At 56.1% G+C, this 14,096-nt stretch overlaps 1 protein-coding gene across 1 annotated transcript in view; it reads left to right on the top strand.

The window, feature by feature from the left end:
* The first annotated feature begins 1,124 nt into the window (after positions 1-1,124).
* The window catches only part of RRM1 (ribonucleotide reductase catalytic subunit M1), a 31,654-nt gene continuing 18,682 nt past the window's right edge, over positions 1,125-14,096 (top strand). Inside the window, exons 1-11 of the mRNA XM_079312388.1 lie at positions 1,125-1,289; positions 2,177-2,265; positions 2,660-2,837; positions 3,247-3,347; positions 3,930-3,989; positions 4,689-4,728; positions 6,064-6,226; positions 6,918-7,059; positions 9,072-9,155; positions 10,123-10,284; positions 10,767-10,846. Coding sequence (XP_079168514.1) covers positions 1,271-1,289; positions 2,177-2,265; positions 2,660-2,837; positions 3,247-3,347; positions 3,930-3,989; positions 4,689-4,728; positions 6,064-6,226; positions 6,918-7,059; positions 9,072-9,155; positions 10,123-10,284; positions 10,767-10,846 — 1,118 coding nt within the window. The 5' untranslated portion in view covers positions 1,125-1,270. The remainder of the gene's footprint in view (positions 1,290-2,176; positions 2,266-2,659; positions 2,838-3,246; positions 3,348-3,929; positions 3,990-4,688; positions 4,729-6,063; positions 6,227-6,917; positions 7,060-9,071; positions 9,156-10,122; positions 10,285-10,766; positions 10,847-14,096) is intronic.

Raw genomic sequence — 14,096 nt, 5'->3', positions numbered from 1 at the left:
GAACAATTCCTAATTCCCAATATCCCATCAAACCCTACTCTGAAGCCATTCCCTGTGTCCTGTCCCTTGTCCCCAGTCCCTCTCCAGCTCTCCTGGATCCCTCCAGGGGCTCTGAGCTCTCCCTGCAGCTCCTCCTGCCCAGGTGAGCACCCCCAGGTGTGGCTCAGAGCTCTCCAGCCCTGCAGCAGCTCCTGCCCGCTCTGGGCTCTCTCAGCACATCCCTGTCCTTGTTTTGGTGTCCCAGGGCTGGAGCTCTGCAGGTGCAGCTCTGCTGCTTTTGAATTCGCGACAGAACTTTCTGCAATTTCAGCTCTTTCCCTGCTGCTCCTCTGCCCTGGGCCATTGCTGCACTCCACAATGGAGCCTCAGGTTGTTCCTGGGCAGTTGTTCCTTGGACACCTCCTGCAACGGGGACTTCACAACCTCCCTGGGTGCGAGGTGGGATCCAACGTTTAATTTCATGCCTGAGCCTTGATTTAGGGTAATTAAAACCACCCGAATTACTTTTGGCGTTTTAGGACGAGGGTGTTTTGTCCCTTCGCGGCCTCCGTCTTTGGCGCCCTCAGCCCCGTCCTGTCCCTCTGTCTCTTTCCCCGGCGGGGGGCGGGCAGCGCGGGCGCCGCCATCTTTGAAGCGGGCAGGATTCTCGGTGTTCCCTGGCGGGGCGGCGATTACCGGCGGGAAAGCGGGGAGAATTACCAGGCTGAGGGACGGCATCAGTGTCCGCCAGCGGCCACCGGCAGCGCCGGGAGAGCGGCAGGGAGGGAAAGAGGCAGAGCAGGAGAGCCGTGCCCGGAGACAAGATGGCGGCGGGCGCCTCAGCGGGGCGGAGCACGCGCGGCGGGCGCGGGAAGCGGAGGGCGCGGAGCTGCGGGAGAGATCGAGAGGGAGTGAGGGGATCGAGAGGGGCTGAGAGAGATTGAGGGGGATCGAGGGGGGGATCGAGAGGGAGTGAGGGGATCGAGAGGGGCTGAGAGAGATTGAGGGGGATCGAGGGGGGGATCGAGAGGGAGTGAGGGGATCGAGAGGGGGATCGAGAGGGAGTGAGGGGATCGAGAGGGGCTGAGAGAGATTGAGGGGATCGAGAGGGGGATCGAGAGGGACTGAGGGGATCGAGAGGGACTGAGAGAGATTGAGGGGATCGAGAGGGGCTGAGGGGATCGAGAGGGACTGAGAGAGATTGAGGGGATCGAGAGGGACTGAGGGGCACCGAGAGGGACCGGGGGGCACTGAAAGGTTCCGAGAGGCTCTGAGGGCACCCGCCGCCGCCATGCACGTCGTGAAGCGAGGTGAGCAGCGCTCCCCCCGGCCCGGGGGCTGCTCTGGGGGTCCCCCCGCTCCTGGCGCGGTACCGAGTGTCGGGATGGGATGGGATGGGATGGGATGGGATGGGATGGGATGGGATGGGATGGGATGGGATGGGATGGGATGGGATGGGATGGGATGGGATGGGATGGGATGGGATGGGATGGGGGGCACTGCCCAGGGTGTGATCTTTCGGGGTCCCTCCGGTAGCCGAAGGGGAGTCGCTCCCCCGTTGTGGAGTTCCCTCCGCTTTGGGGGTCCCTTGCATGGTGAGCAGGTGGGAATCGCCCCGTTTGGAAGGGTCGCTCATGGCCCGTGAGGGATGGGTCTCCTCGGCTTTGGGGGTACCTTATGAGACACCCTGTGGCTTTGGGGGTCCCACCCATGGCACCCACAGAGAGCAGAGGGGGGCCCCCCCTCGCTTAGGAGAGCTCTGATGGGAGGATGGGTTCTCCTCAGCTTTGGGGGAGCCCCCCCAGACACCGAGAGTGGGCGATGGGACCCCTCTGCTTCTTCTGGGGCCCACGGCAGAAGCTTGGGCTCGCTGCCCACCCCTTTGGGCCAGGGGAAAAGGTTCCCCGGGCTGAGGTGCAGGGTCCCACCCTGGGAGTTGGCTTTGTGCAGTTTTAGGTGGGAATTCCTGGGGTGGAAGGGGAACCTCCCCTTTGCTTGTACCCCACCCGGGCTGTCCCTGCTGATTGTCACACAGAATATCCCCACGGGAGGGGCTGGGCAAGGGCAGGCTGTGCTGGGCTGGTTCTCACCGGTTCCCCCTGGTTCTCCCTGATTCTCCCTGGTTCTCCCTGGTTCTCCCTGGTTCTGCCTGGCTCCCCTGGTTCCCTGGTGCTCACTCCCCTGGTTCCCTCCCCAGACGGGCGCCAGGAGCGGGTGATGTTTGACAAGATCACCTCACGCATCCAGAAGCTCTGCTACGGCCTCAACTCCGACTTTGTGGATCCTGTGAGTCCTGCCCTGACCTGCTCGTGTCCTCTGGGGCTTTCGGGGTCCCTGGGGGCCCCTTCCTGCTCAGGATGCTCTGTCATTCCATGAACTCTTGCAAACAGCCCTGCCCACCCTGCCAGGGAACAATTCCTGCCCAAGATCCCACCCAGTCCTGCCCTCTGGAACTTGCAGCCTGTGTCTGTCCCTCCATTCCCTGTGTCTGTCCCTCCATTCCCTGTGTCTGTCCCTCCATCCCCTGTGTCTGTCCCTTGTCCCCAGTCCCCCTGGCAGCATTCCCATCTCTCCAGTCTGGTTCCATCGTGCTTTCCCCATGCACAGCAGTGCTGTGAGCACTGAGCCCTGTGTGATCTGGCTCCCTGGGGCTCCCTGAGCTCTGGCTTTGCCCCTGCAGGCACAGATCACCATGAAGGTGATCCAGGGGCTGTACAGCGGGGTGACCACGGTGGAGCTGGACACGCTGGCGGCGGAGACGGCGGCCACGCTGACCACCAAGCACCCCGACTACGCCATCCTGGCCGCGCGCATCGCCGTCTCCAACCTGCACAAGGAGACCAAGAAGGTCTTCAGTGGTGGGTGCCCCGGCTGCTGGGGACACAGGGAGGGCTGGGGAGCTCACAGATGGGGGAGTCTAACAGGGGGGAGCTCCTGAGGACCCGGGCTGGCTGGGAATGCTGTGGGGGGGAGCCCGCGAGTTCCCCCAGGCAAGTGGAATGGCCTGATTTAGGAAAAGCAGCTGCAGGGAGGGAAAGGTGGGAAAAGTGATGGGTTGAGATCGGGCTCTACCCACTTTCCTCCCCGTTTGTTACTTTTTACAGTGGGGTTTTGGCAGAATTTGGAAGAGAAGTGGGTTGTTCAGGCTGGCAGTGCTGAGCAGTGGTGTATTTGGGGGGGTCATTTCCCAGGACAGGCATTGCTGCCTTGTCCATCCCTGAACCCCAGGGGCCTGCACATGTCCTGTTCACTTTTCTTTCCTCACAGATGTGATGGAGGATCTCTACACCTACATCAACCCTCACAATGGGAAGCACTCCCCCATGATCTCCAAAGAGACTCTGGACATAGTTCTGGCCAACAAAGATGTGAGTACTGGGGTTTGTTTCACTTCTGAACTGTTGCACTGAAAACTTAAATAATTTGCTTTTCTTATTTTTTAAGCAAGCCATGTTTGTATTAGAGTAAGAAGCCAACGCAGAAACCAGTGCAGACCATGAGTGGGGAATGTGAGAGGGGATGTAGGAGTTTTCTTCCTCTGTGGATGTTTTTGTAGTTAAATTTGGATTTTTGGGTGAGCAGCATTGCTGTTATCAGCGCAGGTAATTAATTTGAGGACCAATACCTTGTTCTGGAGCAAAGTGAGGCAGCACAGGAGAGAGAGGAGAGATTTGGGTTCAGTTTCCAGGTCTGTGTTCCGAGCAGGAAGTTCCTTTTGTCCTTTGGTTCTGTGATTTGTGTCTTGTTGTCCAATTAGATTTCAGTACATTCAGCCAAAAACTGAGTGAAAGAAGGTTGTTGAAGCTGTGCTTTTGTTGTTTGGAGGGAAGTGCTGTTCCTGCTGTGTTCCTGTGTCCTGGTGCCCCTCACAGCCCAGAGCTTTGGGCCAGGAATGCAGCAGGTCTGGCTCTTTTCCAGCTGGTAAAGTCAATTCTGTTCTTTCCTGCCAGCGCCTGAACTCTGCCATCATCTATGACAGAGACTTCTCCTACAACTACTTTGGCTTTAAGGTGAGGAGTCCTGCCTCTGTTGGGAAGGCTGGGAATGCTTGTGGGTTGTCTGGATTGGGGCAGAGGGGACATCAGTGGGGCTGTGAAGGTGAAGGGGAGCTGCTCTGAGCAGCTGCCCAGTGGGATAAACTGGGCTTTTCTTGCTGCTGGGATATTTGAACTGTTGGGCTGAGTTTCACAGCAGATCACACTGGATGTTGCTGGATGCCATTCCTAAAGGAAATACTCTAATCCTTAGTAAGCCAAAGAAGGGGTTTTTGTTTCTGCCATTGTTGAGTGGAGCAGTTCTGTGTCATCCCACACATTTATCCTCTCCCATGCTGGAATGTGTCCCACACCACCCCAGGGGCTGCTGCTCACACCCAGCTCAGCTGTGCTGCTTTGCTTTGGGGCTGACTCAGGTTTGGGGCTCTGGGGACCCCACAGAGATCTTGTGGGTTCAAGGCAGTGTGGAACCTCCTGCCCTTGCTCTGTAATCCAAAGCAGTGTTGGAATCATCAGTGCACTTCTGTATTTTCAGTCATTAATCACCTCATTAAGCTAATAAAGGGAGGAAGAGCAGAGTGCAGGGGTGATGAAACCTGGCATGAGGGGTATGGAGATGATTGAGTTTGGAGTTAATGTTTTTGTTTGTTTTTTTTTTTTTTTTTTTTAATTTCAAATCTGCCTATCTGCTAAAATGCATCCTCTCTTTTAAAGACTCTGGAACGCTCCTACTTGCTGAAAATCAACTCCAAAGGTAAGGGCTGTTCCTAGTGCTGAGCATTTCTTTAAAAATTTGAGTTAATATAAATTAAATTAAATTAAATTGAAGGTGAGTTTAGGTATTGTGATGCCAGTGGTGATCCCTTGGCTGGGATATCTTGGGACACCAGAAGGGCCAGAGATTAATTATAATGTCATAAAGCTGAAGCACAATTGGATCCTGTATATTTGATTGGATTTAATTGTTAATACAGATGGGGGTTTTTCTCCTCTTCCATGAGAGCAGCTGAGCATTGGAGCAGATTGTTCCTTGAGTTTTTCAAAACCTGATGGGATGAGGGCCTGAGTGAATATGCCTGGTGCTCTTGGAGCAGGAGTTGGGCTGGAGAACTCAAGTTCCTCCCAACCCAATCACTGTGTGATTCCATGGCACCCTAAACCCACCTGCAGAGCTGCCCCAGCCCTGCCCCAGCCCAGGGAGGAGCTGGAGCTGCTGCAGAGCCCAGAGGAGGCAGCAGGATGAGCAGAGGATGGAGCAGCTCTGCTGGCAGGAAAGGCTGGCACAGCTGGGATTGTTCACCTGCACAGGAGAAGCTTTGGCTGAGCTCAGTGTGGCCTTGCAGGGCCTGAAGGAGCTGCAGGAAACATGGAGAGAGACAATTCCCAAGGGATGGAGGGACAGACACAGGGAATGGAGGGACAGACACAGGGAATGGAGGGACAGGACACAGGGAATGGAGGGACAGACACAGGGAATGGAGGGAGACACAGGAATGGGGACAGGACAGGGAATGGAGGGACAGACACAGGGAATGGAGGGACAGACACAGGGAATGGAGGGACAGGACACAGGGAATGGAGGGACAGACACAGGGAATGGAGGGACAGGACACAGGGAATGGAGGGACAGACACAGGGAATGGAGGGACAGACACAGGGAATGGAGGGACAGACACAGGGAATGGAGGGACAGGACACAGGGAATGGTTCCCAGTTCCAGAGGGCAGGGCTGGGTGGGATCTTGGGCAGGAATTGTTCCTGGCACGGTGGGCAGGGCTGGCACAGCTGTGGCTGTTCCTGGATCTCTGGCAGTGCCCAAGGCCAGGCTGGACACTGGGGCTGGAGCAGCCTGGGACAGTGGGAGCTGTCCCTGCAGTGGCTGGGTGGGATGGCTGGGCTGTGGGTCCCTGCAGCCCCTGTGGGGTCCCTGCAGCCCCTGTGCTGTCCCTGCAGTGCAGGGCTGGGCTGTGGGTCCCTGCAGCCCCTGTGGGGTCCCTGCAGCCCCTGTGCTGTCCCTGCAGTGCAGGGCTGGGCTGTGGGTCCCTGCAGCCCCTGTGGGGTCCCTGCAGCCCCTGTGCTGTCCCTGCAGTGGCTGAACGGCCCCAGCACATGCTGATGAGGGTGTCTGTGGGCATCCACAAGAGCGACATCGAGGCCGCCATCGAGACCTACAACCTGCTGTCGGAGCGCTGGTTCACGCACGCCTCGCCCACGCTCTTCAACGCGGGCACCTGCCGCCCCCAGCTCTCCAGGTGCTCTGCTGTCCTGGCCTGGGGAGGGCTTGGGGACACAGCTGCTGATACCTGAACTCAGCAGCTCTGTCTGTGTGTTATGTTTTCAGCAGCTGCATTGAGTTTTAGCTGTCTTTGGGGAGAATAGCCAGGTTTGTGTTAACTCTAGAGATGATGGAAACCTCTGCATGGCTGTGTGATGTTGGGAAGTTCTTGGTGTGTATAGTGTGCTGCAGGTTACCAAATGAATCCTGGTAATTCTTTTCTAAAAGCAGCAAGTATAACTGATAGGTTTTGATATCCTATGTATCAGGAAAAGGATGATATTTTATAAAGGTTTGTATCAATGTATTGGGAGAAGGTTCTTCCCCCAGGCTCCCCAGGGAATGGGCACATCCCCGAGGCTGCCAGAGCTCCAGGAGCTGCCAGGGATGCCCAGGCTGGGGTTCTGCAGGGCCAGAAATTGGACTCTGATCCCTGTGGGTCCCTTCCAGCTCAGAGTATTCCACAATTGTATGGTTAAAAATGTTTGATAGCAGAGGTATCAGCAGTACAAGTATTGCTCATGGTGGTTCTATTTTGTCCTTTATTCCACCACACCTGTGGAGCACACTGAACATGCCATGTTTGCCCTGGTTTTGCTGCTTGGTGAAACAATTAGTAGGATTTTTCCTTCCCATCTTTTCCCACTGAAACCATTTGTTTCCTTCAGCTGCTTCCTGCTGTGCATGAAGGACGACAGCATTGAGGGCATCTACGACACCCTGAAGCAGTGTGCCCTCATCTCCAAGTCTGCTGGGGGCATTGGCCTGGCTGTCAGCTGCATCCGTGCCACAGGCAGCTACATTGCTGGGGTGAGTGCCAGGGACAGGGACACTGCCTGGGACAGGGACAGGGACACTGCTGGGGTGAGTGCCAGGGGCAGGGAAACTGCCTGGGACAGGGGCAGGGACACTGCCTGGGACAGGGACAGGGACACTGCTGGAGAGAGTGCCAGGGGCAGGGACACTGCCTGGGATAGGGACAGGGACAGGGACACTGCTGGGGTGAGTGCCAGGGGCAGGGACACTGCCTGGGACAGGGACAGGGACACTGCTGGGGTGAGTGCCAGGGGCAGGGACACTGCCTGGGATAGGGACAGGGACAGGGACACTGCTGGGGTGAGTGCCAGGGGCAGGGACACTGCCTGGGATAGGGACAGGGACACTGCTGGAGAGAGTGCCAGGGGCAGGGACACTGCCTGGGACAGGGACAGGGACACTGCTGGGGTGAGTGCCAGGGGCAGGGACACTGCCTGGGACAGGGACAGGGACACTGCTGGAGAGAGTGCCAGGGGCAGGGACACTGCCTGGGATAGGGACAGGGACAGGGACACTGCTGGGGTGAGTGCCAGGGGCAGGGACACTGCCTGGGACAGGGACAGGGACACTGCTGGGGTGAGTGCCAGGGGCAGGGACACTGCCTGGGACAGGGACAGGGACAGGGACACTGCTGGAGAGAGTGCCAGGGGCAGGGACACTGCCTGGGATAGGGACAGGGACAGGGACACTGCTGGAGAGAGTGCCAGGGGCAGGGACACTGCCTGGGATAGGGACAGGGACAGGGACACTGCTGGGGAGAGTGCCAGGGGCAGGGACACTGCTGGGGTCAGTGCCCAGCACAGGGACAGTGACACTGCTGGGGTCAGTGCCAGCACAGGGACACTGCTGGGGTCAGTGCCAGCACAGGGACACTGCTGGGGTCAGTGCCAGCGCAGGGACACTGCTGCTGCTCCCAGGACATGCCAATCCAGTGGTGCCTCTCACTCACTCAGTTCACACAGCACTGAACCTCCCTTGTCCTTTGCCTAAGGCAGGAAGGTTTGTTTTCCTCTGTGTTTTGGATTCCTAATGGAAACCTGTTGGAACTGTGGGTACTGAGAGTTTTGGGCTTTCTGTGCTGACAGGCACTGACCCCCAAGAAAATACTGCTTTTGGCCTGGAGAAGCTTCCAAAACTGAATGATAGAGCTGGGATCATGGCTGTGTAGTTTGAATAGAAGTGTGCAATATTACATGGTGGAAAATTTAGAATCTAAGGTCTTAAAATATGCATGGAAGGCAACATGGAGGGTTTAGGGCAGAGATTCCTTTCTGCTTCACCTTGTTCTTATTGGGTCTGGGTGATATTTTGTAATTGGATGGAAAACTCCCATTGCTGGTCACAAGTGTTTGTTTATTGGGTTAAAAGTAAAAATAATTTAGGTGTTCATTCTTAATTGGACAGATTAGCCCTTAAGAGGCCTTGTAGAAAAAGAGATACATCACCATTTTTAGCTTGTTACCTAAAAGTGCTGTAGAACTCACTGAACATAGATAAAAATGAATAAACATCTGAATCTGAACAAGAAATTCCCTCTCTTGAGCAAGTAATCCCAACTCTGGCAGAAGAAAAAAGAACTGAAAATGCAAAAGAAACCTTTCCAAAAAGAGGATCTCATTCCATTGTTTGGTCAGACAATTCCAGAGTTTATCTGCTAGCAGTCTAGGATATGCCCAGAGACTTGTGCACCAGCCCTTTGCTTTTCTGTCTCTAACTGCCCCAGACCATCTGTGTTTGGGGTTTCTTGGCACAGTGTGACAAACCCTGCAAGCCTGTAGGTGACATAATGTGTGGGAAAGAAGCTGGGAGGGACATTTTATTAACTCTGGGATATGGAGCTGATATATACATTTTTATCAGAAAAAGTGTGGGGAAGGGACTAGAAATACGTGGTGGTGATCATTGTAAGAGCTCTGCAGGCTGAGGGAGGACCCACAGGGAGTGCAGGGCAGGTATTTAATGCCCTGCAGGCAGATATTTACTGATGGTTTTTTGTATCTCTGCAGACCAACGGGAATTCCAACGGGCTGGTTCCCATGCTGAGGGTGTACAACAACACCGCGCGCTACGTGGATCAGGGGGGGAACAAGGTACTGCACTGAGCTCCAGCAGGGAGCTGGGGCAGCCTCCACACTGGGAAAATGGCCTGGAGTGAGGGACAGGGGTCTGCAAATACAGGCAGGAGCTGTTCTTTGAAATGGAGAATCTAAAACACACCCCTCTAAATTATTATTATAATTGTGAAATTAAGGGGCTCTCAGACAAAGAGATGGGAATTAGGAATAACAGTTCTTTCCTAGGACAATTCAAATAGCAATGCAGCATTACACAGAACAATCCCAACCCTGCCAGAGTCAGAATCCAAGCTGGCACAGTCAGTCAGTCAGGGTGGTGGCACAGTCCCATTCCATGGTGCTGCATCCTCCTGCAGGGGCAGATGTGGCTCAGCTGGAGCAGTGCTCCTGGAGAAGGGGCAGTTTCCTCTGAAGCTCCAGGGATGATGTGCAAGGCTCTGGTTTTCCTCTGGAATGCAGTGGGAAGAAGGTTCCTTGGTGTCCAAATGTCAGTTTTTCTCTGGGTAGGAAAGGCTTGGCTCCTGCCCTGGCTGGAGCATCTCCCAGTGGGATGATGGAATTTTCTCAGCCATGCCCTGGGACTCAGTGGCCATGAACAGGAGATATCTCCTGGAGGGAGGATGGGTTGTGGGAAGATAAAGATGATTGCCCAGCTGGTTTAAAGATGGCCCATGAGCAGAGAATATGTGCCAGGAGATCAGGAAATCATTAGTCCACCTGGCTTCAGCAAATGAGGACAGAACACACATTGCTGGCCACAACAACCCAACCCAGAAGGGTTGTGCCATCAGCAGCAGGGAGCTGATGGACTGGTTATGGGTGGCACAAAATCACAAAAGGACATTTTTTCCCCTCATGTTGCTTTCTGATGTTGCCCCCCTGTTACCAGCTGTTTTGGGGTGCTGTGGGCACTCAGGAGAAGGGCAGCAGGTTTCTTTCCAAGGACAGTTTGTTCTGATCCAGATTGTGTTCCTTGTCCCAGAGACCTGGGGCTTTTGCCATCTACCTGGAGCCCTGGCACTTGGACATCTTTGAGTTCCTGGACTTGAAGAAGAACACAGGGAAGGAGGAGCAGCGAGCCAGGGACCTGTTCTTTGCTCTCTGGATCCCTGATCTTTTCATGAAGCGGGTGGAAACCAACCAGGTGAGAACTTGGCTGGCACAGGAATGGTCTGGTGGTGGAGGAGCAGGTGAGCAGCCCTGGGAGGGGCTCAGGAAGGGCTGCAGAGCTGCTTTGCTCCTTGTTCCTTCCTGCAAGAGCTGCTGCACCTTGAGAACTTGGCTGTGCAGGTGGAGAATGGAGCTGGACAGCTCCAGCTCAGTGTTTTGCTTTAGGGCTTCATCTTACAGCCCATGGCTCTGGGGTTTCCTTAAAGCATTAACATTTCTCAGTAAATTGTTCCTCTTATGCCTGCTTGTATTTCACAGAATCCTGGACTGGTTTGGCTTGGGGGGGATGTTAAAACTCATCCAGTGCCATCCCCTGCCATGGCAGGGACACCTCCCACTGTCCCAGCTGCTCCAGCCCCAGGTCCAGCCTGGCCTGGGACATTGCCAGGGATCCAGGGGCAGCTCTAACCAACAGAGTGCCTGAAGATTTCCTCTGAATATTTTTCCCCTTTACAGGACTGGTCTTTAATGTGCCCAAATGAGTGTCCTGGCCTGGATGATGTCTGGGGAGAGGAATTTGAGAAGCTCTATGAGAGGTAAGAGGAGTGAGCAGACCTGTAAATGGTGCCATCCTCTCCTAAAGCTGTCTGTGTCCCGTGGGATCCAGGGCATTTTTCTCAAGTTTGTGAGCCCTGCCATGCTTAGAGATGACATCTCCACTCTAAGTATTTAAAATGTAATTAGTCCAAATCCTTTAAAATCATTTTATTGGGCACATGGAGTCTCTCTAGGACAGATCTCTGGGTGACACCTGGTTCTCCAAGCAGCTCAAGTGCATCTGAACAACAAGGGCAAGCTGCCCCTTGGGATGGGGCTCCCAGCTGGTCACTGGGCTCATTGTCAGCTTAATAAAGATGTGAGGATGGGGGTGTGTCCCTCACACTGTGACCTGTCAGGGTGGAGCTGTGAGTGACCATTTTAGCCTGGTAGAGGGACAGTGTCCCTGTCAGAGGGACATCCTGCAGCAATCCCCACCCTGAGCACTCCATGGCTTTGTGAGGGATTACTGTGGGGGAAGATTTGCTTCCCTTAAACAATGACAGTGGGGCTGCCCTGCTGTGAGGTTGTTCTGGGTTGAAGGACAGGTATCTGCAAATAAAGGCAGGAGCTTCTCTTTGAAATGCACAGTGTAAACCCCCTACTCCAAATTATGATTTTTGAAATTAAGGGGCTCTCAGACAAAGAGATGGGAATTAGCAATAACAGTTCTTTCCTAGGACAATTCCAATAGCAATGCAGCATTACACAGAACAATCCCAACCCTGCCAGAGTCAGAATCCAAGCTGGCACAGTCAGTCAGTCAGGGTGGTGGCACAGTCCCATTCCATGGTGCTGCATCCTCCTGCAGGGGCAGATGTGGCTCAGCTGGAGCAGTGCTCCTGGAGAAGGGGCAGTTTCCTCTGAAGCTCCAGGGATGATGTGCAAGGCTCTGGTTTTCCTCTGGAATGCAGTGGGAAGAAGGTTCCTTGGTGTCCAAATGTCAGTTTTTCTCTGGGTAGGAAAGGCTTGGCTCCTGCCCTGGCTGGAGCATCTCCCAGTGGGATGATGGAATTTTCTCAGCCATGCCCTGGGACTCAGTGGCCATGAACAGGAGATATCTCCTGGAGGGAGGATGGGCTGTGGGAAGATAAAGATGATTGCCCAGCTGGTTTAAAGATGGCCCATGAGCAGAGAATATGTGCCAGGAGATCAGGGGCACTGCCCCACCTGGGGACAGAACACACATTGCTGGGCACACCAACCCAGCACAGGGGCTCAGCAGCCAGCAGGGCCTTGGCTGCCCCAGGCCCCAGGAGCTGTAGGGTTTGCTGCTACCCTGGGCTCTGGCTGTTGCTGTGCCCTGGCTCTGACTGTTCTGGTGCCCTGGGCTCTGACTGTTGCTGTGCCCTGGGCTCTGGCTGTTCTGCTGCCCTGGGCTCTGGCTGTTGCTGTGCCCTGGGCTCTGGCTGTTCTGGTACCCTGGCTCTGGCTGTTGCTGTGCCCTGGCTCTGGCTGTTCTGGTACCCTGGGCTCTGGCTGTTGCTGTGCCCTGGCTCTGGCTGTTGCTGTACCCTGGATTCTGGCTGTTGCTGTACCCTGGGCTCTGGCTGTTCTGGTACCCTGGGCTCTGGCTGTTGCTGTGCCCTGGGCTCTGGCTGTTCTGTGCCCTGGCTCTGGCTGTTGCTGTACCTTGGGCTCTGGCTGTTCTGGTACCCTGGGCTCTGGCTGTTCTGTTGCCCTGGCTCTGGCTGTTCTGGTGCCCTGGGCTCTGGCTGTTGCTGTACCCTGGGCTCTGGCTGTTGCTGTGCCCTGGCTCTAGCTGTTCTGGTACCCTGGGCTCTGGCTGTTGCTGTACCCTGGGCTCTGGCTGTTCTGGTACCCTGGCTCTGGCTGTTCTGGTACCCTGGGCTCTGGCTGTTCTGGTACCCTGGCTCTGGCTGTTGCTGTACCCTGGGCTCTGGCTGTTCTGTTGCCCTGGGTCTGGCTGTTCTGGTACCCTGGGCTCTGGCTGTTCTGCTGCCCTGGGCTCTGGCTGTTGCTGTATCCTGGGCTCTGGCTGTTGCTGTACCCTGGGCTCTGGCTGTTCTGTTGCCTTGGCTCTGGCTGTTCTGGTACCCTGGGCTCTGGCTGTTCTGCTGCCCTGGGCTCTGGCTGTTGCTGTATCCTGGGCTCTGGCTGTTGCTGTGCCCTGGGCTCTGGCTGTTGCTGTGCCCTGGGCTCTGGCTGTTGCTGTGCCCTGGCTCTGGCTGTTGCTGTGCCCTGGGCTCTGGCTGTTGCTGTACCCTGGGCTCTGGCTGTTGCTGTGCCCTGGCTCTGGCTGTTGCTGTGCCCTGGGCTCTGGCTGTTGCTGTGCCCTGGCTCTGGCTGTTGCTGTGCCCTGGGCTCTGGCTGTTGCTGTGCCCTGGCTCTGGCTGTTGCTGTGCCCTGGGCTCTGGCTGTTGCTGTGCCCTGGCTCTGGCTGTTGCTGTGCCCTGGCTCTGGCTGTTGCTGTGCCCTGGGCTCTGGCTGTTGCTGTGCCCTGGCTCTGGCTGTTGCTGTGCCCTGGCTCTGGCTGTTCTGGTACCCTGGGCTCTGGCTGTTGCTGTACCCTGGGCTCTGGCTGTTGCTGTGCCCTGGCTCTGGCTGTTGCTGTACCCTGGGCTCTGGCTGTTGCTGTGCCCTGGCTCTGGCTGTTGCTGTACCCTGGGCTCTGGCTGTTCTGTTGCCCTGGCTCTGACTGTTCTGGTGCCCTGGGCTCTGACTGTTCTGCTGCCCTGGGCTCTGGCTGTTCTGCTGCCCTGGGCTCTGGCTGTTCTGCTGCCCTGGGCTCTGGCTGTTGCTGTGCCCTGGCTCTGGCTGTTGCTGTACCCTGGCTCTGGCTGTTCTGGTACCCTGGGCTCTGGCTGTTCTGTGCCCTGGCTCTGGCTATTCTGGTACCCTGGGCTCTGGCTGTTCTGGTACCCTGGCTCTGGCTGTTGCTGTACCCTGGGCTCTGGCTGTTGCTGTACCCTGGGCTCTGGCTGTTCTGGTACCCTGGCTCTGGCTGTTGCTGTACCCTGGGCTCTGGCTGTTCTGGTACCCTGGCTCTGGCTGTTCTGGTACCCTGGGCTCTGGCTGTTCTGGTACCCTGGGCTCTGGCTGTTGCTGTACCCTGGGCTCTGGCTGTTCTGTTGCCCTGGCTCTGACTGTTCTGGTGCCCTGGGCTCTGGCTGTTCTGCTGCCCTGGGCTCTGGCTGTTGCTGTACCCTGGGCTCTGGCTGTTCTGTTGCCCTGGCTCTGACTGTTCTGCTGCCCTGGGCTCTGGCTGTTGCTGTGCCCTGGCTCTGG

This window comes from Erithacus rubecula (genome assembly GCF_903797595.1).
Source record: "Erithacus rubecula genome assembly, chromosome: 1".
NCBI classification, from domain to species: Eukaryota; Metazoa; Chordata; class Aves; order Passeriformes; family Muscicapidae; genus Erithacus; species Erithacus rubecula.
This window is presented reverse-complemented; position numbering and strand designations above follow the sequence as displayed.